General features: G+C 42.9%; 1 protein-coding gene across 1 annotated transcript in view; it reads right to left on the bottom strand.

Moving 5' to 3' along the window:
* Window positions 1-11,837, bottom strand: part of LOC104049508 (myosin-13) — a 33,230-nt gene extending 21,393 nt beyond the window's left edge. The window contains exons 1-17 of the mRNA XM_064467261.1: window positions 11,634-11,837; window positions 11,393-11,536; window positions 11,143-11,299; window positions 10,540-10,567; window positions 10,338-10,449; window positions 7,496-7,588; window positions 7,336-7,399; window positions 7,148-7,246; window positions 6,948-7,051; window positions 6,627-6,765; window positions 6,095-6,213; window positions 5,845-5,994; window positions 5,596-5,766; window positions 3,334-3,643; window positions 2,685-2,702; window positions 1,796-1,866; window positions 1,180-1,267 (exon numbers count right to left, since the gene is read on the bottom strand). Of these exons, the coding sequence (XP_064323331.1) occupies window positions 1,180-1,267; window positions 1,796-1,866; window positions 2,685-2,702; window positions 3,334-3,643; window positions 5,596-5,766; window positions 5,845-5,994; window positions 6,095-6,213; window positions 6,627-6,765; window positions 6,948-7,051; window positions 7,148-7,246; window positions 7,336-7,399; window positions 7,496-7,588; window positions 10,338-10,449; window positions 10,540-10,567; window positions 11,143-11,299; window positions 11,393-11,536; window positions 11,634-11,837 (2,071 nt within the window). The remainder of the gene's footprint in view (window positions 1-1,179; window positions 1,268-1,795; window positions 1,867-2,684; window positions 2,703-3,333; window positions 3,644-5,595; window positions 5,767-5,844; window positions 5,995-6,094; window positions 6,214-6,626; window positions 6,766-6,947; window positions 7,052-7,147; window positions 7,247-7,335; window positions 7,400-7,495; window positions 7,589-10,337; window positions 10,450-10,539; window positions 10,568-11,142; window positions 11,300-11,392; window positions 11,537-11,633) is intronic.
* Window positions 11,838-23,629: the final 11,792 nt, after the last annotated feature.

Genomic DNA, 23,629 nt, shown 5'->3' with positions numbered 1-23,629 from the left:
TGACAGCCGTATCTGGCAACATAATTCATTCAAATATGCTTTTCTATTTTAGTAGGTTCACTTAAATCCCTCTGTACACCTTCTCGACTGTCAGGACCCCAGTGGGAGTCCTCTTCCTTCACTTCAGGGTATGAAGTGTGGACATTTCCATTTGGGCTTCACTTATAGTCAGTGGAGTGAAAGAGTTTCTTCCAGGATGTGATTCATCTCATCCTAAGATAGATGTATGAAAAGGGCCAGATGAGCCATACCTTAAAATGCCAGCTTCTCTCCACTCAATATAAAAGGAGTTTAGAGGAGCAGCTGAAATGTGAATGTCGTACATATGTGTGTTGCTTAAATCGTGCTTGTGGTCTTCAAGGTTACAAAGAGAGACATGAACAGGAAAGGTAAGAAACATTCTGAAATTAGTCTTTTGTTTCCTCAGCAGATTAAGCAAATGCTAAGTTCCTGTTTCCTGGTTTTCCTGTTGCATCCACTACATTCTACCAGTATCTACCTTATTGTTCCGGTGGTATCAGACCTCATAACGGTTAGACTCCTAAAATCCACACAGGCAAGTCTCTCCCCAAGTATTTTAATTTAATGGCCATATGAAAATACTCCCAAACTTGACTGTTCTCAGAAACTAAACTCTTTGTGAGAGTTTAATGTTTAATTGAATAAAGGAAAAAAAGTAACTTTAGATCAGAATGCTTTCCAAGTGCTAGCAGCACCCAGAATTTCACAGAATTCTCCAAACGATATATAATTTCTTTGGCAGTTCTCCAGCTCAGTGAATCAGATCCTAACACTGAATATTTAAAAACTGGTAAGTGGTCTTGGGCTGAACCCAACAGTTCTGAGCGACACAGTTGTCCTTAAAGCTATGCATTTGTTAGGGATTTGCTAATGCCGTTACCCACAACAGACTATTTCATCAGCTGTAATCAATCCTATCTTTATCATCTTCAGCTCTGTACACAGATTAAGGAAAGATGGGTAAGTGTTGTGGGCCATGTAATACTCAAAATTTTACAGTCACAGCAAACAATACAAGAAGGTTTACTTGGGCACTGTTCTGCAGGCCAACCCCCATCTTCACATGCAAAGGGAGCAGTTCTGGAAGAAGTTGGTGTGGAAGCTAGGTAGGCCAATTCCTGTCAGCCCTTCATCTTTAGACTATAATGACAGACATACCAGGTGTCTTGGTCTCATTAGGAATCAGGCAACGCACAAAGTGAGGATGGGTACTTCTCAGGTTAGTCATCAACTTGTTTAGATTTTCCTGTGATAGAACAAAACATGGGTTTGAGCTTTGACCTACACAGCTTTTGCAGTTTTATTAAAATGCCAAGGTGTTATAGAAACACAGAATGGTTTGGATTGGAAGGGGCCTATGAAGATCATCAAGTCCAACACCCCTGCCATAGCAGGGACCTCTTTCACTAGGTCGGGTTGCTCCAAGCCCTGTGGAATATGGGGCATCCACAACTTCTCCGGGCAACTTGTCATAGTGTATCATCATCCTCTTTGTAAAAAATTTTTTTCCTTATGTCAAGACTAAATGTACTCTTTTTCAGTTTAAAACACTTGCCCCTTGTTCTGTCACTACAGGTCCTGGTAAAAAGTCTTTCCCTCTCTTTCTGATAAGGCCCCTTTATATATTGAAAGGCCGCAATAAGGTGTCCCTTCAGCCTTCTTTTCCCCAGGCTGAACAACCCCAACTCTCTCAGCCTTTCTTCACAGGAGAGGTGCTCCAGCCCTCAGATCATTTTTGTGGAAGCATGGATCATTTAAAAGGAAATTCACATACCCGGAACACAGCAGACACTGTCTGGAAAGAGCCCCCCTTCTTCTTAGCACCTTTCTTGCCACCACCATCACCTTGGACAAAGTAGATAGGAGGTGAACGGTTAGAGTAAGCAGTATGTTTTTTAGCCCTCACCTTCCTTTCTTTGCTTGTGGGCCAATAAAATAATTGCTTTTTAATTGTAAATAGTGACCCACTGCTGCATGAGAGTTTTGGTGAACTGCTGCTAGCTGGTTGTTGATCTGTGTATGGTATGTTTGGTCTCAGATGCATGATTCAGGTGGCATCATAATGTATATCGTTTTGGAGGCATGGAACACTATGACCTGACGTAAGTTTCATAACAGTGTACTCTGCTACAAGTCACACTGGTTTTACTTACAGATGTACAACCTTTTTTCTTTTTTTTATTAGGTGAAAGGTCACAAGAGTGTGGCTCTGCAGTGGACATTCGTCTATCAGTGCAGTGAGGTTTTCTTTAGAAAAGTCTCCTCACCCAATGTTCCATGTTCCAGGGATCTGTTCTGAGTTATGGCAGCCCCAAGGCAGGAGGAAAATGCTAGCCTCAGGAATACAAGTCCAAGCAGCTCAGTGCCTTTTCAGATTTTCTGCACCATTGAAGCAGATTAAATTGAGACTTAAATGGAGTCTTTGTGCTTTGAACTTCATGCCTTATCCAAAATTTTATCCCCACAGCCTTTTCTTCTCACCTTCCTTATATTGATGACACCTGCAAGGACTACAGCTGACTCATCCTATGAGCTTGCTCCTACGAGCTCTTATGAGCATACATTGGTATGTCATACAAACTGAACTGCAAGAAAGCCCCCATGCAGTACTCTCTTGAGCCTGAAACCCTGCTGTCCATATGCCTGATGGCTGAGTTGACTACTGCTGTATACTGCCTCTTCTTTTTTGCCCAGCTTCCAGGCTGCCAGAATATTGGGGGTTTTGGTAGAAATGTGTGTGGCCATTTTTGGTAAGGCAGACCTGTTGACTGTCCAACTTGATGGTCTTCAGCCACAAAAAAAAAAAACCCAAGAGACTGGACTGCTCTCTAGATGCCTTTAGAGGACTTCTAAATTATATTCTCTGTCTCTCCCATTTTCTCTTGCGACACCAAGACTGCTCAGCTATATATGCAATAGTTCCGTGGCCTTCCTTTAGTTCTTTCAGTTCACCTCAAGAAAAAAAATCTCTGTCCCCAAAGACTCTAAAGTGCTTGCTCTTTGCAGGTGTATTTGGCACCTGTCTAGAAGATGAGTGAGCATGCACATAATTCACAACACAGTAAGGCTGGAAACATACACCTCCTATTACTTTGTTTTGGACTTGCTGAGTTTTACTTCTCTGCACCACATGAAGGTGGTGTTTTCAGCAGTTCTGCATGTCGTTATCTTAGTTTTGGCGTATCTGGGTGCACACAGGAACAAGGTCACATTAGGAGATGATAGAGAGTCTAGAGTGTACCACAGAGAGGAGAAGCAGAAGTAGTCTTTAGTTGAGTCTTGCCTTATTGATCGTCATGAAAAAGCACTTACTTGTTTCTGCACCAGCATAGTTAGAGAAAAGGAAGGACAGCAGCTTCAAGGATGATTTCTGGTACAGCCCCACAACAGTTTCATTCAAGGGATCCTTGTTCTTGTCAAGCCAACCAGAGATGTTGTAGTCCACCGTGCCAGCATAGTGCACCAGGGAGAAGTGGGCCTCAGCCTTGCCTTTGACAGGCTTGGGCTTCTGGAAGTTGTTGGACTTGCCCAGATGTTGGTCGTAGAGCTTGTTCTTGAAAGAGGTGTCAGTTGCCTTGGGGAACATGCACTCCTCTTCCAGGATGGAGAAGATGCCCATGGGCTGGGAGAAATAGGAATACATGAAGAAAGAAAGTGGTGGGGAGAGGAAAAGTAAATAAAATGTCACCTTGCATATGATTTGTGGCTTATTTCAGCAGCTATAATTTGTACTGCACAAGTTCTTAATACATCACTAAGTTACTAAAATAATCAGGCAAACTATAATTAGTCTGTGTTGTTCAAGCTACTACCAGTGAACAGGGCAACTTGACAATACTATTTACATGCATCTTTGAATGAAAGGTTATATATATGTATATAAACATATAATAATTTTTTTCAGTCATCTTTATCCTACATCATTTGGAAACAGGTTTCAGCATCCTGTTTGCGGGACTGATGCTGTTGTGTATGTGTGTTACAGGCCATCAGGGTGCAATTTTCAGTGTGAACTTAATTTGATGGCTCCTCAGGAGTATGCACAGATAACTAATATCTAACACCTCCTGTTCTGTCTCCAGTGAATGTATATGATGGATCAGATTTTCCTCATCTTATATGGAGTGTAAATGGCACTTTAGAGTACCATAGACTTTTAATTTTTCTCAGAATTGTGTTTAAAATGGGAAGTGTTTCAATACAGAGAAGTAGGCACATTCTCAGCAACATCAGAGCTTTCATCTTAGCTACATTAGGTCTCCTCTGGTAGTGCAGATAAACATATCTTCTGGTTTTGCTGGAGACACTGATGTGACCTGCACTTCATTGGCGTAGAGAGAACTCTAGGAGTTCCTTCTTTGTATGAACCCCCCTTTTTAAATTTAATTTAATAAGATGCCATTAGATGTTCACGTCTGATAGGTGCCAGAGCTAGGAGCGGGGATCCTGCAGAGCAGTAGCAGCCACAGGATGTGGATGTAGGGCAGGAATGTCATGTTTTGGATAAAGATTTTGCCCTCTAGGTGTGGCTGCTGCATGAGAGCTCTGGGGTTACCATTCATTTTGCCTAACTGTAGGTGCCTATAAAACAGAATCTAGCTCTGAGTTAACTGTCCAGATTGCTCTTTTATAATGGAAGCATTATAAAGACATTTCACAGAATCAGGAACGTACTTTATAAGGTGATGATTTGCATCTTGGAAGTGTCTACTTCATTCCTGTCATTGCAAAAGAGACTACAGTATTAGATCAGTGTAGGTGTTCTGATTCCTCTGGCTCTAGTACTCTGTATTGCATAAATATGGGACACAAAATGTGTGGACACTGACCAGTAAGTGTGGATCTTGGGTGTTAAATATAGCAATAGGCAACAGGCACTAGCTGTGAATGGTGGAGCTGCCTGTAGATGCTGCCATGTGGTGGGAAGTGTGGGAGGTTAGCAAGAAACGTGAGGCTTGTGTGCAAAGGCATAACCATGGGTATAAATATTAAGCAGTGAATATGCACGTGGGATGGCTGAATCAGTCACTGGCCACTGGGCATGAATGACCATGCTGGAAGCAGATGCATGTATGCTCCTGAGAAGCGAGACTTTTGGGCACGTGCATATTGGATTTGCATGTGATACGTAAGTGCTGTGTACCACCACTAGACACTGGCTTGTAACATGGCAGTGAGAGGTTAATTCCCATGAAGATCCCCAGTGCAGTAGCAGTGGGCAGTGACAGAGGGGCCAGAAACTGTTGTGGTGTTGCTAGAACCAAGAACTTAATTCTATCTGTGACTGCAAGGAGTAAGACTTGAGGTTCATCATACTGTTAAAGGCATTCTTGTTAAAGGCACCAAATTAATACCATGTATCCCCTCTCCCTTCTACCACAGTCATGTTGTTCAGGAAATCATTGCTTGTGCAGAGGCAGCCTGTCATTCCAAAAGCTTTGTTTTTTATAAACTGCTACTTCATACGTGAGAGGGTCATTCAACAGTAATGTGTCAATTCATTAAGAATGACTGGACTAAAATAAATGATCGTGAAAGAAATGTGCTCTCCTAAAATGAAAACATTTCATCTACCTTCTCAATGAGCTCAATGCAGGCAGCCAGGTCCATCCCAAAGTCAATGAACTCCCACTCAATTCCTTCCTTCTTGTACTCCTCCTGCTCCAGCACAAACATGTGGTGGTTGAAGAACTGTTGCAGTTTCTCATTGGTGAAGTTGATGCACAGCTGCTCCAGGCTGTTGAACTGCAAATTCAAAATATAAAAAAATGCTAGTTAGTTTGGAAAAGTCATCAATGGGCAAGCATACCTACTGTAACTCACATCAAAGATCTCAAAGCCAGCAATGTCCAGGACACCAATGAAATGCTGTCTGGGCTGCTTCGTATCCAGCTGCTGGTTGATTCGAACAACCATCCACAGGAACATCTTCTCATAAACGGATTTAGCCAATGCACCCACTGAATTGTATACCTTTAAGAAACACAGCCACAGCAGTAATGAAAACTGAGTTAGCTTTAAAGTTGTAAGAGCTGTCTCAACAAAATGAAAAGCTGGTCAGCTCTGTAAGTACCTGTTGGACATTTTGTCCCTTAGTTACGTATTCATTCCCGACTTTCACCCTGGGATAGCATAAAGCCTTGAGCATATCAGCAGAATTCAGACCCATCAGGTAGCCAGCTTTGTCAGCCACTAGAATCAGAGACAGCAAATGAGTTCAAAAGAGACAAAGACAGGTGTCCTGGTCCTCTAGGATGTTTCTGTTACAAGGAGCCTACTTTCGGTGCTACTCAAATACACCTATTGTCAAGGGAAGCTTGTCTCCAACCCCATGGAGAATGTTTTCCTTTCAGCACAGGCAGTGTCTCAGCTGCAACACACTCCTGTCCCATGCCTGGAGGGCTGCAGCAATGCTTCATCATTACATCTCTCTGTTTCCTTGCGGAGACCAGATTAAATCATTGACTTCGTGGGAGTTACAACAAACTTAAAAAATTTAGTTTCTGGAAGGGATAATCATTCTCAGCGTGTTGGCACTGTATGGGACGGGGTTGCTGCCTTGTCTCCTGGTTCAGTTCACAAGCAAACTCTGCTGTCAACAGTACCTTCCGTGCTGTCCGGCTCTGCCTGCTCCTCCCGCTGCTTCTGCTTGAACTTCATGTTCCCATAGTGCATGACAGCCCCTGTCAGCTTGTACATCCCCACCTTCTCATCGGGGCTGAAGCCCAGGATGTCCACAGCGCTCTGCAGAGGCAACAGGCAACTTGGGGCAGGCCAGAGAAGCACAAGGGCTGAAGCAGAAGGTGCTGTTAACAGGCATGTGTGCTGCGATGGGAAGGTGGGGTGTCTCCCCCTTCCTCCCCACCACCCCGCCTGCACACCAGGCTGGCTGCGGGGTGGCCCTGCAGGTGCTCCGCTGTACTCACGTCCGTTGCCAGCAGCTCCTCGCTGTCGTCAATACTGGCAACAGTGACTTCTCCTTGGCTGACATAGGGGAAGTCGTAGGGGTTGGTGGAGATAAGGAGGAGATCTGCAAGTACACAGGATGCCTTTGGTGGCACTGGGGCAGGTTGCAGTGGAAAGAGAAAGCACTTGCTGAGCCAGCCCCAGCACCACTGACACGCACCAATGAGCTCCGGCTTCTTATTGGACATTATCTGGTAAAAAATATGATAGCTCCTTTCACTGGCCAGCTGGAAAGTCACTCTGGATTTCTCCAGAAGATCTAATTGAAAGAGAGATGCTGTTAGTCTCTTAGTAAGCCTGAGCTCATAAATGCACAAATTCTGCATGCACTGACTTGCTCCAACTCACAGGTTTCGATATCTGCAGAGGCCAGCTTGCCAGTTGTGCCAAAGTGAATCCGGATGAATTTTCCCTATCAAGCAGTACAGATCAGCCCATTGGTTATTGTGGCCAATGACTGAGACATGTATTACATGTCTATATTGCAACAAAGCTGAAGTGAACTCACAAAGCGTGAGGAGTTGTCGTTCCTCACAGTCTTGGCATTGCCAAAGGCCTCCAGCAGCGGGTTGGCCTGGATGATTTGATCCTCCAGAGTTCCCTAGTTATAGGAGAAAAAGCTTCTCATCAAGCTTCACTACTGGTTAATAACAAATATTGCAAAGGAGATATTACAAACAGATCATTTTTAAACTTCATATGTGATTTTAACCTGAAATTTAGCAGAGTTCTTACGCACTCATCAGCCATCGCTTATGAATATTGCCATTGATTTCAGAGGGAAGAGTGGTGAAAGACAGATCTGATTTTGTATCCTTCTTGTACCTGCTGACATATATTGGGTATCATATACAGAGTCACTACAGTGGAGCTCAGGGAGTTTGAAATCTGCACGAGAGAGGTGCTTCCACATTCCCATTCACAAAGGCCATGACATCTAAAGAAAATGTGACAATTCTGGGATTTTTTCTGGAGGTTACTCGAGCCCAGGACACACACACAGAGGTACAGCCTTTAGTAGGAAGCACCTAGCAAGGGAGAATATAAAGTTTTGCAAATGCATTCAAACAACCAGCAGCCTTTCAAAATGCAGAAATACATCTCCAGCCGTCCTTCAAAAAGAAGAGTGGGATAAGGACACAGCCTGAGACTGAAATACCAAACTTAAAAAAAGCAGAGAACAGAAACTCTTTGAGTTTTTTGCTGCATGACTACAGAAAGAATGATCAATGTGTAAAGTTTTGATATTGCATCACTCTTGTTAACTGCAAAAATATGGGAGGAAAGAAGCTTCTGTGACATTATGTCTCTCCTTTTCTGTGCAATACAGTCTGGGAAGCAGAGTCATCACATGTTGTTTTGAAATGCGAGAGCAAAGTTTTCTTGGGGTTTCTAGCAAAGTCATGACTGATCCCTACATAGGTCATGAAAGTGTTGTCAGGGATAATTTCCAAGACAGAGATGGAAAACAAAGAATGAGAAAAAAATAATCTGTTTTTATTCCTATGAAAGATTAACTGCACAGCTCAAGTTGCTGGATCTTTGTCCACGCTGTGCAGTGCAGCCTTTAACGTCTTGCAATGGAGAGGGAGCACCATTCCCAGCACTGCCTGCAGATGGCACAATGGGTTTAAATTAGTTTTTATTAGTCCCCCATGAAGGTGGACCCTGTAAAATCCAGGCAACACAGTAGCAAATAAAGCTCTATATGATTTTTTTTTTTAAATAAAAATCCCAAATCCCTAGAGTAATGCTCTCTTACATGTACCTTTCAGCTTTCTAAATGAACCTCCTCATTTAGGAGAAGAGGGGTGTGTGTCAGTGCAGCTGACTATACTAGCACCAAACCTCTTTTTAGTGCACAGCTGTGACCAGGGAATGCTTAAGGGAGCATCATGCATAGGGAACAGCATGGAAGATGACGTGCAATTCTTTATGCAGGTTCATTCTGGAGTCCTGTCTACAGGATGGGTGCCGGAGGCTGAGACGGCATTCTGGGGAAATGCTGTTACGTGCTTCCCTTATTCATATACTCTTGCCTGGTGTCTGATTTCAGCCTGCATCTGGGATAGGATAGTGGGCTGGATGGAACTATAACCTGAGTGTTTTATTTAATGTTCTTATGAAGAAGCACGTATTATTGTTACAGAGATTGTGAATACTAAAAAAATAGAGTACTTTGTGAATAAACTCAGAAGAGGGCAGGACAGGTTGTTGTCCGTCTGAGAGCTAGGTGATTTTCCTTATATCAAACATGGTCAGTACATCTCTCAGCTGTCACAAAGTTTTTCTGGGATGAGTCCTGGCATACTGAGCAGCTGGTGAAAGCTGAGCCCAGGAGATTCTGAAATTATGCTGATAGAAAGAGTGCTTGTGATGAACTTGCCTTGACCATAACAACCCATCAATCACAGACACCTGCCTCTGAGTGTGAAAAGAATATTCAGCCTTGGAATCTCCTTAGGCTTTGCTGTGCCCTTGGGTACTCAAATAGCACGCTGACACATGTCACCCGCTTTGATGCACATGCCATCTCACAGATAGTGGTGACACGCACTTGTGCCGCAAGGATGTTTGTTGCTTGCTCTGTGCTAGGGAATGAAGCCCACGCCTTGCAAATGCACCAGTGGGCTCAGGTTGCAGCAGCTGGGCTGCTCAGCAGAAAGGGGTATCAGAGTATGTGCTTTATTCCCTGGAAGGATCCTTTCTGAGGTTACCTGCTAACTGTCAGGCAAGTGGTCCCAGCTGTCCCAAACCTGTCCCTTTTCTTATGCTGACCCTTAGGCTGTTACGTTGACCGTAGGCAGGAGGACAAGCCAGGGGAAACTGCTACCTGATGCAACTGAAATGACTCTTCAACACAACCACTCTGGCGTTCAGAGTGTCTGCGCTTCCCCTGTCAATAGGAGTGAAACAGGAATAGGGACGGCACAATCGCGTGCCAGCGGGAACCGACTGCTCACTCAAGTGCTGTGGATGCGGCCGCTCTCATAGAACACTAATGGACAGGTACACAGTCAGTCAGCACAGAGGAAACTGCCACCTTACATTATCTTCCTCTTCCTGGTGAAGTCTTCCTCCATGTAAATGGAAACTGGAGAGAAACTGAGTCTTGGGCCTTTCCTACATTAATAAAATGTTTCTTTAAGTGGAGTTCCGCTAGTGTTCAGAGGGAAGGAGGCTAAGTGGCAGGGGTAAACGAGTGTAGGTGTGCTGCATCCTGACTGTCTCCTCAGTTGCACTATACTTGCTGCCTTTTGGTAGCCCTGCAACTCAAAAATATGCATTGATAGTTTCTGCTCTGCAGGCACAGTCTTGGGCAAACACTAGAAGGGGAGCCAATGACATACCTGCATTTTGCCAGGCTGTTGGTCTTTCTTCTTCTCGCCAGTAACTGCAATTGTTGCAAAGTACTGGATGACACGCTTTGTGTTCACAGTCTTCCCTGCACCGGATTCTCCACTGTTGAAATGAAAAAAATATTTGTTACAGGAAACAGTAAACGTTTCAACTTCTCTGTCAGCTTTGTCACACATACCAAAATATACTCACGTGATGAGGATTGACTGGTTGTTACGATCTGAAAACAAAGTAACAGAAAGAGATGTTCAAATGAGATGTGGAGGGCTTCTGTTCCTCAGCATAACTGACTGACTTCAAGGGAAAGAACTGTATTGTAACTGTATTTATCACTGTGTAACCAAGGAAGGTAAATTCTGCATTAGTCTGCACATGGGTGTTCTTGTGTGCAGAGGGATGGGGCAGCCCAAAATCTAACTCCAAACGGTGGTTCCTTATAAGGCTTTCCTCTACTGTTTGTTTTCTTTCATGTGTAGACCTTGGCTTAAATATTGTTTAACTGGAATCAGATTCTTTGCTGTGTTCTTTCTTTACTGCTTCTTTAAATTCCTTACTAGGAGAGTGGGCACAAAGCCATATAGCTAGCTACTGCCTTTCCTTCATTATCTGACAGCATAGAGGTCATTAAGATGCCACAGGCAGTCTCATGTTGAGTTGTGCTGTAGGACTATGGGAGCTGTTGCCATCAGGCACTGAGTAGAACAGTAGCTAAGATGCCTGAACTGTCAAGTGTTCCTTAACCAAACGCCCAGTTTGGTGTATATCAGGGCTTCCCATTCTTGCCAAATGACTCACCAGTCAGCATGAACTGGTAGGCGTTGTCAGAGATGGAGAAGATGTGTGGAGGGGCCTCCTGGCGCTTCTTGCCTCGGTAGCCAGCCACCACCTCCGGGTTGTACACCGGCAGCCACTTGTAGGGGTTGACAGTGACACAGAAGAGACCCGAGTAGGTCTGCGAGGAAGGGAGACACCACGTTGGCTTCCACGTAGCCTGGCAGAGCAGTTCCTCCCAGCTACACAAAGGAAGGCTGCTGCTGCTACTTACGTAGATCATCCAGGCTGCATAACGCTCTTTGAGGTTGTACAGCACAGCGGGTTCGTGGAGGTGGGTCATCATGGCCATGTCCTCGATTTTGTCAAATTTGGGAGGATTCATGGGAAAGACTTCATCATCCTTTACAGTCACAGTCTGACAAAACAAGAGGGGAACAACAGGAGATGAGATCTAAGCCAGGGAACTGCCTGAACAGAGTGGTCATGTATGAGTAACTGTTGGTATCACTTACTGTATCATCATATGTTTTAACTGTGACTTTACCACCTTCTCTACTCTGTATGGTACCTTTCACATACATTTGCTTTACATCCACTACAAAACAGGCTGCCTTGGCATCAAATGGGCGATTCTGGGCTTCAATTCTCTCCTTCTCAGGCTTCCGTAAATAGGGAGCAGCTTCTCCAAAGATTGCCATCTCTGCATCTGAACTCATGGCTGGAGTTGCTCTGCAGGAATTCAGAAAGGTTTCAGAGAGCCTGTGCATTTGTAATTTATATTTATCCAGAAAGTGGTCATGCTCAGTGACTAAAAGGAAGAAGAGGACTAATCAACATCAGGCACTTAACTTCTGTCTTAATTTTAAGTATCCACTAAAGAAGTCCTAATAAAGAAAGTTCCTTTTGTAGACAGAGGCTTATTGTCTTTGAAGACATCCCTCTGAAATGGGATGCCTGTGTGCCCAAGTGAGGGCAGAGAGAATATCAATCTAGAAGTCTTCAAAATCCTCTCCTGCTGTATCTTCACCTGCTATTCACACAGCTGCACAGCCATGTACTTCTCAAAGCCACACACACAAAGCCACTTAGATTGTTTCATTTGACATCTAAACATTTAGACACAAGTAAGATCCATAAATTAAGCAGATTGGCTCTCACACATAATTTCTCAGTGGAGATATTCCTGGCACCCTTCCACTTCCTATGTTTTAATATCAAGCAGGGAAAGTTCAACTAGTTTCTTCTGTACCAAGCACTGGAACAAATTGTGAGGGTCAGTCACCACCTATCTAAAGCCAAACCTGTTTCTCGTATGAACTAAATATAAAACATCTTTTTAGATCTGTGGCAAAATTAGTTAATAAAGGAATATAATGTATATTGATGGTAATAATTAATAGCATAGTATTATCTAGGTAAATAAGTACATGATATGACATTTCAAAAACTTTCAATTGCAAAGTACCTTTAGCATTAACATATTATATAGAGTAATACTCGTTATGAATCATTAAAAGACAAATAATGTGTACCAATATGTACCAGTTAGGGATTTGTCTAGTGAAAATATTTCAGAAAACTGCTTTATACTCAGTTTTGTTTTACATTTTTAGCAATATCTAGTAAAAATTCTTCAACACAAATAGATGCTACTGGTTGCTACAGCCAGAAGGACTGACATGGATCATTCAAGAGCATCTGGTAATAACACAGACAGAAGTAAGGTAGACAGGAACTAACATAAACAGAATGTTCTTCCCCAGGCAAGCTAATGTACAGGCTAGCAAAAAAAAAAAAAAACCAAAACCACCACCAAACAAAAAAACCCAACAAAATATTCGAAACTCCTGCGACTTCATGGGCTGTCTGATGCACTGTGGTACTAAAAAGGATCAAGAGACAGAATTGGACAACTCAGATGAATACTTCCAAGGTATCACGGTACTGAAACAATCAACATGGACTGATTTTATGTGCAAGAAAATTATTAAAGGAGTCTGCAGGTGTTTGTAATGCTGCTTTTGGATACAATGCTGTAGAAGTGCTGATCTCTCTCGGCAAAACCTTTCTGCTATGGGATATGCACCTTGCAGGATTCTGAGGCACTGCATCTCAAGAGTCTTTAACACCCAGGAATTTCAAAGCACAGAATCCAGAACCTTTGTCATGCTTTGAAATTGTTATTCTATGCATATAGAGCCCAGCATTTTTGCCTGTAGATTATCAGAAAATTTCTCGAGGGGCACGGTCTGTTAAACTACAGAATGTCTCTGATAGGAAATGGTGTAACATTTAGATCTTCATGCATTCACGAACAGGGAAGGCAGCCTTCTCTAGGAGAATAACCTGTACTTCCACCCCTTTCGGCTCCAATTTCAGCAAGCATTTTTTGGTATTAGGACGGAAGGCATACGTGTGGAGGGTTCCTTCTGTTGCTTTGGTGAACTTGCCCAGTCACTCAATCACTAACCTTCCCCAGAAAACCTAGAAACGAATGGCGCATATTAAGTTCTTCACGAAGGTGACTCCCTACATAAACAGACCTGTCTATCAGACAGGAGACAAGACTATCCCGAACTGTGTTCTGGTTTCAGGACCTGCATGTAAGCCGAAGTCAGCATATAATGCTCTAGACCTCTCCCCAGAGGTAACTAACAAGGCAGGATAAGCTTAGACCTTTCTTCAGTTGTAGTCTGAGCCTCCTCTCTGAACATAACCTCAGTTTCGGGCTTCCAGCAGTTGTGTAGATGGCAGGGGGTGAATTCTAATCATCTATAAATCCCAGAATCCCAGGTTGCACTGCCAAAAGACATTATTGTCACTGTCTCTCATGTCCTCTTGGCAAAGCTTGAGTATCTGTCACTTTCCCAGTAAATGGAGTATTTCCTACTGAGAACTGTGAATATGTTCATATTGATTGAAATAGCATGTATCCTTTTCAGTGAAACTGATTCTACAACATGGTCTTTTGCCAGCTGCCGTTGCCATTGTCTGGGTGAGCTTCACTCATTGCTCAGGATCAGTTAGCAAAACTACATGTCATTTACTAAACCCTTACCTTCAGAGAGCCCAGGAGGAAATCTGATTTCAGTATCTGTGTGGAATGGTTAAAGAAAGAACAGAGAGCGTTAAATCAAAAACAGTCCATTTTCTTGAGCATATGCTCTATCGAACCTTTATGCACCTTGTGTAGTCTCTCCCAACAGCCGAACTGTACACAGGGCCTTACAACTCTTAAGCTAGAGCCAAAGCCCACAGAAAATGTTTTCTCCCTCCCCACACTACCATGATCTGCAGAAAATAAATCTAATGTCTAGGAAAAGATCAGCTACATTACATATATTTTTCCAATCAATTTCAACTGCCTTCAAAATTAGTTTTCCTGTGCCTCTCATAGGGTTTGGAGGTAGCAAAGTTTGTAGAAGGCCTCTCCAAGGATTGGCATGGCATAGCTCCTCTGCTTCTGCTTGTGCTACCACACTGGAGTGGTTTGAGTCGTATCACCTTGACATTGCATGTAAAGCATGACCTGGAACGTTTGAAGCAGGGAACGAGAGGAAGATGCCCCTACATATTCAACCTCTTTGCAGAGCTGTGGAGATGCCATGGTCAGAGTATAAAGCAAGCAGATGGGACTTACCGTGAGATGCTGAGGTAACAAAGAACAAGGTTGCCTTCAGCTGTGGCTCTTTATATGTAACCTCCTGCCCACACAGCATTCAAGCGCTCTATTTTTGGTCAATAATAATCTACTCTTTAGTTGTAAATGTGTTGAAGCTCTGATCCCTCTGCTAATTACTCAGAGCCAGGATTGGTTTAAGGTTGTATGGAGTCAGCTGCACTGACCTGTTCTTTTCACATTGCTCTGTGCCAGGTTGGAGGATGCAGGAATCCAAAGACAGCTCTGATAATGCCAAATAAGGCCACACTTGGCTTCTGACTTCAAGAGCTTGCCTTAACCAACAAGATGGGCTTTTTTTCTAAATGTGCACAATTTTGTCTTTACAGACTATGATTTTAACAGATCCCATCATATCCTCTCAGTCTATCTGCACATGCTGGTAGTGAAGGATGAAGACTTAGTGAGGCAGAATTTTTCTCTCATTGAATTTCTTCGTACCACTGTATGGGGTGCTGGCTAGCCTGAAACCAGCCTCAAGCTTGGGACACAGTAAGACAACTTTTGTGGTCCAGCTTATGGACCACAAGGCAGACTTGCAGTACTGGCCTTTAGGTTTACAATACCTGAGGCGTGCAGGCATACTCAGGGTCTCAGCCTGTGGGAAGGAGCCTGGCTTCTGTGCCACTCCATTATCCTGCAGAGGATGCCATGGAGCAGCAGGCTGAATGTTGAAGCAGAATAAGTTTGACTTGCTCTGTAAGGGTATGTGGAAGGACAGCGTCTGCTCTTCTAAGGATTTCTGGTTAAGGACCTTTTTTGACACCAGAGGGACAGTAAGAAAGGGAGGAAGCCATAAATAAAAACATGCTGGGACACAAACCTGACAGGCAAATGGTAAGGGAGGAGGGGACAGGAACCAAACCTGGTCAGTCACATGACTCGATGAAGAGTGTGAAAATGTTTATTCCAGCAAGATTACTAGATCAGGGACATTGTCAGCTGTAAAGCTAAGGTAAAAAGGGGATCCAGAAATAATATAGACAGAGACACAGGCAGGACAAAACAAACATGGAGACAACAAGAAGAAGCAAACCTTGCCAGTCGTGCTAATTGATGGGCTATCAAGAAACTACAGGCATCACTTCCAGGAAGATCAACCTGGACTTCACAGCTGATAAGACTGTGAACCAGGGGAGATCCCAGACAGAGCTGGGGTGGGTGCAGGAACTGACAGAGCTGTACAAACCCATAAGGGAATGTGCAGGGGAAGGGGGAACAGAGAGGGGGGTAAACAAGAAAGGGTTCAAGGGGCCAATCGCATGTAAAATGGGGCCAGTCAGTGCGCTTGTCTGGCTGAGCCCTGCACCTGATCACCGCAGCCTCTCCTATCTTCTTACTGAATCTTTTCTTGACTATCTCTTTGTGTAATCTCACTCTCTATCCTGTCTATGCCTGTGTGGATGCATGGACTAAGTGCAGACTACTGGTGAGGCCTCTGTTTGTGTGAGTAAAAAACAGTGCCAGCTACTGGAGTGAGTCTGGGGTCACCCCTGGCCTGTGGTGTCAGCTGCTGGAGCCAGTGCTGTCTCAGCATCAGCTACTGGAGCAACTGGGGGTCTTTACCCATTTAGGTGGGAATGGTGTGTGTTGCCAAAAGCAGCTACTGGGGGACGTCAGGGTGAGTGAGAGGCTCAGTGCCGGCGGCTGGAGTGCGACCAGAATTAAAAACCCATGTGCCTGGTTCTGGCTGGTGGGGGGAGCTGAGCACCTGTGTCTTCCCCAGTCCTGGTGTGTGTGTGCATTCACCAGCAAACTTTAAGCTGGACCAGTAGGGGGGATGGTCAGGAGTGGGGCCTTGGGCCCACGCCAGGATATCAGGCAGGTGGAGGGTCCATGCTGGTATGTCCAGGGGGACTTGTGAATGTGGGGTGCCTGTGGGATAAGTCTGTGAGTGCTGCATGTTTGCAAGCATCAAGCTGGACCAGCCAGCAAGTAGGCAACTGTGGGGTGGGTCAGAGGGCTGGGGTCTGAGCAGGGGTGCTGCAGGGACAGAGGGGATGTTCTGGACTCAAGGGAGCTGCAAATGTGCACGTGCTTGTGAACCTGGTGAGTGTGTGTGTGTGTGCCTGCACTAGTGACCTCCTGCTCTGGCAGTCCCAGGGGATGAGGGAATGTGTCTGTGCTCATGTGATGTGGGTGCTGTTGATGGCAGCACCTTGGCTGTGGCAGTCTGTGTGACCACCTGTGTCAGTGTCCTCTGTGTGTGTCTGTGTGTCTCTGGGACACATACTCAGCTTTGCTGCTGGTTGAACCTACAAACAAGAAAGCGGCAGCTGCGTCTCTCACCCTGGGCAGAGACCCCAGGCCGCCATGCACCTGGCTGGGCACCAGTGGCCAGGCAGGGTTAATGTGCTGGAGTGGCTGGAGGAGGTGGCCACACGTTCTAACATCACTTAACATGCTCCATCACAGAGGTGCAATAGTTTTGGGAGGAGATGTGGGAGGCTTAAGTTTTTCACAAGCATTAACTGGACCCCTGGTAGATACCAGCTCGCTGTGTCAGGAGTGTGTAGGTGGAGACCTCATTCACAAAAAAACTCTAGTTGGACATGGTGATGGCTTTTGACTTGAGGATGTGCTGCCTGCCAAGTCATGAGTGTAGAGGAGGAAATTCCACTGTCAAGAATGGAAGAACATCCCCAGACAAGCATTACCTGCCCCTCAGAGGTGGCTGTCCACAACTGACACTTTGTCACTGCTGGGGGAACTTCCCACTTCACCACCAATACTAATAAGGTACAACCAGTGGGAGTTCACCATCATCTTTCCACTGCATCCTTGCCCTCTTGAAAGACTATAACTTATTTACTCTCTTTTTCCACCCATGCTTTTATTCTCCTTAATAATTCCTAATACAGAAGCAATCACACTGCTTTGTTTGCTATTGCTGTCCTTTAAGCCTTTCCCTGTTCATTCATCTCCTTTTGGGGTACATGTAGCTAGAACTGCATGCAGTATTCAAGCTGTGATTACTTCATGTACTTATACACTCATGTAATAGTTCCTCTGTGTACTCCATTCCTTTCCTAACAATGTAAAATTATTGATTTCCCTTTTTGAACCATTACCAAGCATAGAAACTAATGTTTTCAGAGGAATAGCTATTATATCTATTTTTTCTGACTAGTGATGGCCATCTTAGAACCCATCTTTTTGTGTAGAAATGGGATTAATTTTTTCTCATGGGCATCATTTCACATTGATTATTATTAATTTGGTCTGTAGCTTTATCACTCAATTACAAGATGGTTACAATGAGGAAAGCAAGGAATGAAACTCTCCATCCTTTTTCTTGAAACTACTTTTGTACAAAGAAAAATATTGAGAGAGTTTTGAGTTAGAACAAATACAACAGTACCAGAGATAACCAGAGCTCTGCAGGACCACCAGCAAGAAGGTGTCCAGTTATGCTATGGTTGCTTGCTATAAAATATCCAGAGGCCTTTGAATAAGGTTTAGCATGCAGAGCTAAACAGATGGATTTCCTAACCAGTAGGTTAGGAAGTCATCCCTACTTTTCTGCCTGTGTCCCAAACACTCCTGTATACCTTTCCCCGCCCCCCCCCCCACTTGGAGGGTAGAACTTCAGAAGGAATGTTGAGAATGTTAATCCACTCCCACATGGTCTTATGCATGTGCTGTGAGCTTGCCGAGAGCCATATAGCTATGGGAATGAGAGCTTGGGGTCTGAATTCCTCAGGTGACAGTAAGAGTTGATTTCAGGTCTCTCACAGCTTGGGTAAATGCTCTTACCATCAGATTATTTTCTACAGGAGGTGAGGTGGCAAAATAGATTTTTCATCATTACCTCATCTTTTCTTTATTTTAGAGGCAGAAGAATCATCTGCGAGAAAGTGGTTTAAACTTCAGAGGCCATGAAGTCTTATCACCTCTTTACAATATTGACCCAGCTCCCTATCTGGAAAGAGATGGATTTTCAGACGCATTGTTGTCATTGCTTCATGTTGGTTCAATCTAGGGAATGTCCTCACTTCATTTACACACTTCTCATTGGCTGCTTGTTTTGGATTATGGTCATGGTGCCTACTATTTAGGTGCACGGTATAGGAAATAAGGGCATCTGAGAGGGTATATTGGATTCTTCTACAGACAATGGACTCCTTCAAGTCTGACACTGCAACAGGCAGTGCTGAGACATGTCCTGTTTAGGCCTTTTCTCTTGCTTCTTGAGTCTTTTTTAGTATGTTTTTCAATGCTTTTACTACATTGGTGTGGGTTTTTTTGTTTTTTTTTTTTTTGGTTTTTTTTTTTAATGAGTTGTTGCCATTCTGTCACAGTCTGACCAGAAGTGTGAGGACAGACGCTGCGTGAAATGACAGTGATAACTACTCAGATGTGGAGATAGTATTATTATTGTATTTTTCTTGCTATCTTTCAAAGACTCAAATTAGCTGTGCTGGTTGCAGCACCAAACTTGTATGCACTTTTTCATTTTAGCAGTCTCAAGACCTGGTTTTGGTACCACGCCCCCAGTCTGTATTACAGGCTGCATTATTCATTATTTACTATATACACTTACATTTGCATTTTAATTATGTGTTTAACCATAGGGATAACAGAAGCATGATTACTCCTTGTCTTTTAACTGACTCATCTAATTCTTTTGTAGTAGAAGTGATTTTGCATTTTCTTCTGGGTATTTTTTTTTTAATTAAAACTGTTTATGGTGAAGAACCAATCCTTTCCAAAGGCACAGCCACACACTGGTGACCCTACACGTACAGAATCATCTTGACATCTGTCAATTAAGCAATTTTTCATCCATGTAGTGTGTACTGCTCTGGTTTTGTGGTGTTCTAGCTTACCAAAATACATAAAAACCAGTAACAGATCTTCATGCTATTATTGTTATTATTATTGTTATTATTATTATTATTACTTTTAACAGGAAAGTATATGAACTCATAAATATCAACACATTTTAAGTTACCTTAATAAGACAGTACAAATTACTGTATTTAGTTTGGTATATTAAGTATTCCAGTGTTTGCCTCAAATCAATATCTTGCTAATCTATTATTTACAGCACTAAATGTTACAAACATTTATAATATTTATAGAATTTTAAATTACTACCTGCCCACTGGGGGTTCCCCAATATTTCAAGAATTATTGAAAATCAGTATTAATGATGCTTTTGAAATATAGTGTCTGCTTGACAGATAGTCAGAACAAGTAAATTCAGAAGACGATGCAGAAAGAAAAAAGAAAATGACTGGTATGCAATAACCCCCACCTGAGGAATGACTAAGTAGACTTCGATTCTCCAGCTTGAAAAAGATTCAGTGGAGAAGGTAATATATCTGTATTATCTAAAAACTCCTAAGTGTCATAGATGTATTCAACATCTCTTTTATGTAAGAACTATGGAACAGCAAGTGAAAATAGTAGGATGATGGTTCAAAACAGATGAAAAGAGGTGTAATTCATTGCCAAAAGGCATGTGCAGGGGTCAAAGAGAATGACCACCCCAAGGGAGGACCTCTAGAATGAAGGAGAAGCAATAATCTTCCAGCATGGCTGGGAATTCACAAGTTATTAGGGGAGAACCTGGGCACATGAGAAACAAGGGACTGCAGGTGGTGCGGATGATGAGTTTCAGGAATAGAAGCAAACCATCTCCAGACTGTGCATATCTCCCCCAGCCAGGTTCTGAGATCTGCGTTATTCCCAAAGGAGAGTGTCCCCTGTCGATAGCCATCCAACAGGCCGGCTTTCCTGCAGCTGCAGGGCCATTACATTGAAAGAACAAGAGTATACAAAGACAAGGAAAGGTTGTATGTGTGTCCTTGAGCACGTTGGCTTTCTGGGACATCCCCATAAGGCACTGAGGAGTTAAATGACTCAGGGGTCCTGATACCTACCTTTCCTCCCATTGTATGAGTGGGGGAATAATGTCTCCTTTGGGCAAATGAAAGATAAAAGATTTTTTCTCTTGTGGCCAAGTAAAAATTTCTACTCCTAGTTAGATAAATTGAACCTTCAAAGCTTATTTAAGTTGAAAAAACAATGAACCAAATGGATTGCATGTAGAAACTCAGAAAACATTATGTACCAGGAAGATTTGTTGAAAGTACACTTTAAGTCAATTTAGGTAAACATACCAGGTGAGGTCTACATGTACTGTATATATGTATGCAGATATAGATATGATATTGCTGTGGTGAGTCTAGTGTCCATCTTGACTGATGTATGGTTGCTCATACTACTTATTTTCACAACGTATATGCAGATGTGGATTTATCAAAAGCATAAGTATGGCTGGAGTCTTTTACAGCAATATTTCTGTCAAGAAAAGTGCCACACGTTTATTTTGTCAGTTTCCAAAATGTGTTGTACCAGCTGATTCATCTGCATGGTTTCTATAAAATCTGCTATTCATGTAATTCTCTAAATTCTGCTGTTCACATGGGTTGATCAATGAAGGCACCATCACAAAAAACATCTTCATTAGTTCTTGTAATTCTATCTTTGTCAAACAATATATAAAATGTAAATGTAAGCCTGGCTTGGTAGCTGAAAGGTTAGATGCCATGCAAACCACAACCTGCAAAATTTGTGCATTTGATTGTCTTATAAATTCTTTGCTCTTTGTAGATAAAAGTGTGTTGGCTTTCTCTGTTACTGTGCTTCTGGCAGGACTCCTCAGTTGCTTGCATTTAGTGCAGGGGCACAACACCACACCTGTTCATGGCACTAAATGGCTTCGATCCCTCTACAGATACCCAGTATCTTTTCCATTGGATGCTCATGAAGAGATAATTTCCCAAGTGGCCAGTGATGTAAGCCTGCCTATACTAAGTCCCGAAACCACTGACTGATAAGCTGCTGTATCTGCAACTGCCTGACACTGTTGGGACAGATGGATATCTTGGTCTGAACTAATGTAGCTATTCTCATGTTTCACACCCAACCCCTTTTTCCTAGGCCTTTAAGCAGATACATATTTGTTCCTCATACCATCCACCTTTCAGACTTTTTATCACTGCATCTTAACAGATTATTTTGTTACTGTTATTGCAGTACACCAGGAAGAATGAAAGGGTAAGAGAGGCAACTATCTTGTTGTTGTCCCCCATAAATTTAAACAGCTTCTGAAAATACAATTTTTTTGGCTTAACCTTCATGTAGGTTTCTTCCATTACATCTTCAGTGATGCAAAGTTCCCTGGCCTTTAAGATCATTAATATGCACTGGTAATACTATGAGTCTGGACTGCATCCTTAAGTGTTCATGCAGGTCTCTGAAAGCCACAAAGATACTCTGTCATATACACTACTAGTGTTCGTTATGGGATAAAGCCTGTTCCCTGTGCTTTAAATTATATGTTTTCAAAGGTGTGTGGTACTGGTTCTGGCAAAAAGGCAGAAAAGAAACACCATCACAAGACGCAGAACTATGACATGACTTGCTGCATTTTAATGCCATGGTGACCCCACAGTTTCACTTGGTAATGTCCTGTTTATTGAAATCTTTTTGGCATACAGTCTCCTATTCCATGGGCAGAAGAGTGAGAATTCCTCCATAGCTCTTCTCAGATTAGACAGAATGATTTTTAGGCTCAAATGATCAGTGATGGCAGAATAAATGTGTATTCATGGAAAGATGTATTTTCAAATATGTTTTTGAACTCAGCAAGGGTTCCTGCATTTAATAGAAACAAATGTATTGAGCTTTGACAATATGTACTAAAAGTTCATCTTCTCAGCCTGACTTTAAATGACACTCTTTTCTAAAGAAAGCTGAAAGATAACTTATGTAGAGGGAAAAGAAAGTTAATCTAAATTTGTCAAAAGTGTATCATAATGCATGCTGATTTTCTGCATCACTGAGCATGAGTTTGACACTGCACCAAGGCCAAATGGAATTAATTATAATCTTTGAGGGATTCCTTTCTAAAAATATATTTGCAAGCTTTTTCCACAGCTGTCAACTGCGCCCAGTCTAGAAGAGCTTCTGTTGTAATACTGGAACATGGGCATTGAAGATACCTTTCAGCTAGCTACTGAATACCGCAAAATGGTCAATGATACACATCGTGTACTTTGGGGGAAAGGTGATCTCTATCCTAAATTTATTGTTCTATCTTTTTTCCCAGCATAAAGCAGTAATATGAACATATCTTCAGGTTGTTTCAGCAGTTCTAAAGTTGGCAGCAATCCATATTCTGTGCAAGTTACTGACAAGAACATAAATGACAGGATGTCTACTTCCCTTTGCCCTTCTCGAGGCAACCAAACTATAAAGCAATTCATTACCAGGCCATCATTTCTACCTTGGCATTGCAAAGGCAACAAACCACTTTTTCCCCAGGAAATTCTGGCAGCAGAAGCAGAGGCCGGAGCAATTGAAACAGTACAGATAATGTGTTCCCACTTAGAGCTGGTCTCACACCTCTACTGTCTCCTTGTACAACAGCAAATTATATTGCTTATTTGGGATGTTATCTAGTAGCAGCACAGAAAAAAAAAGGTGTGGGGAAAAAAACAGCTTGACTTCCATGCCATAATTGTTCAGCTAATAAAATGATGACGATTTTGTGTTCTGCCTGTTGCCAAATAGATAATATGAATAGTAACAAGTGGCCAAGACCAGAAGGGTTTTACGCAAGATTTCCAAAAAGGTGGGGGGAGGAAACAGCTGAAGTATGGCTGTGGTAGGTGAGCTCTTACTAAAACTGCCTTGCTTTTGCAGATCTGGAAGTTGTCTAGTACAATGCTATTTTTTAAAAAGTGTTTCAGGAAACTGTGGTCCAGTAAACCTGGTGCCTGGGAAAAGAGTAGAATTTGAGTACACACTGGTAAA

Source organism: Phalacrocorax carbo, chromosome 16, assembly GCF_963921805.1.
Source record: "Phalacrocorax carbo chromosome 16, bPhaCar2.1, whole genome shotgun sequence".
Lineage (NCBI taxonomy): Eukaryota > Metazoa > Chordata > Aves > Suliformes > Phalacrocoracidae > Phalacrocorax > Phalacrocorax carbo.
The sequence above is the reverse complement of the archived record's forward strand: the minus strand, read 5'-3'. Positions and strand labels throughout refer to the sequence as shown.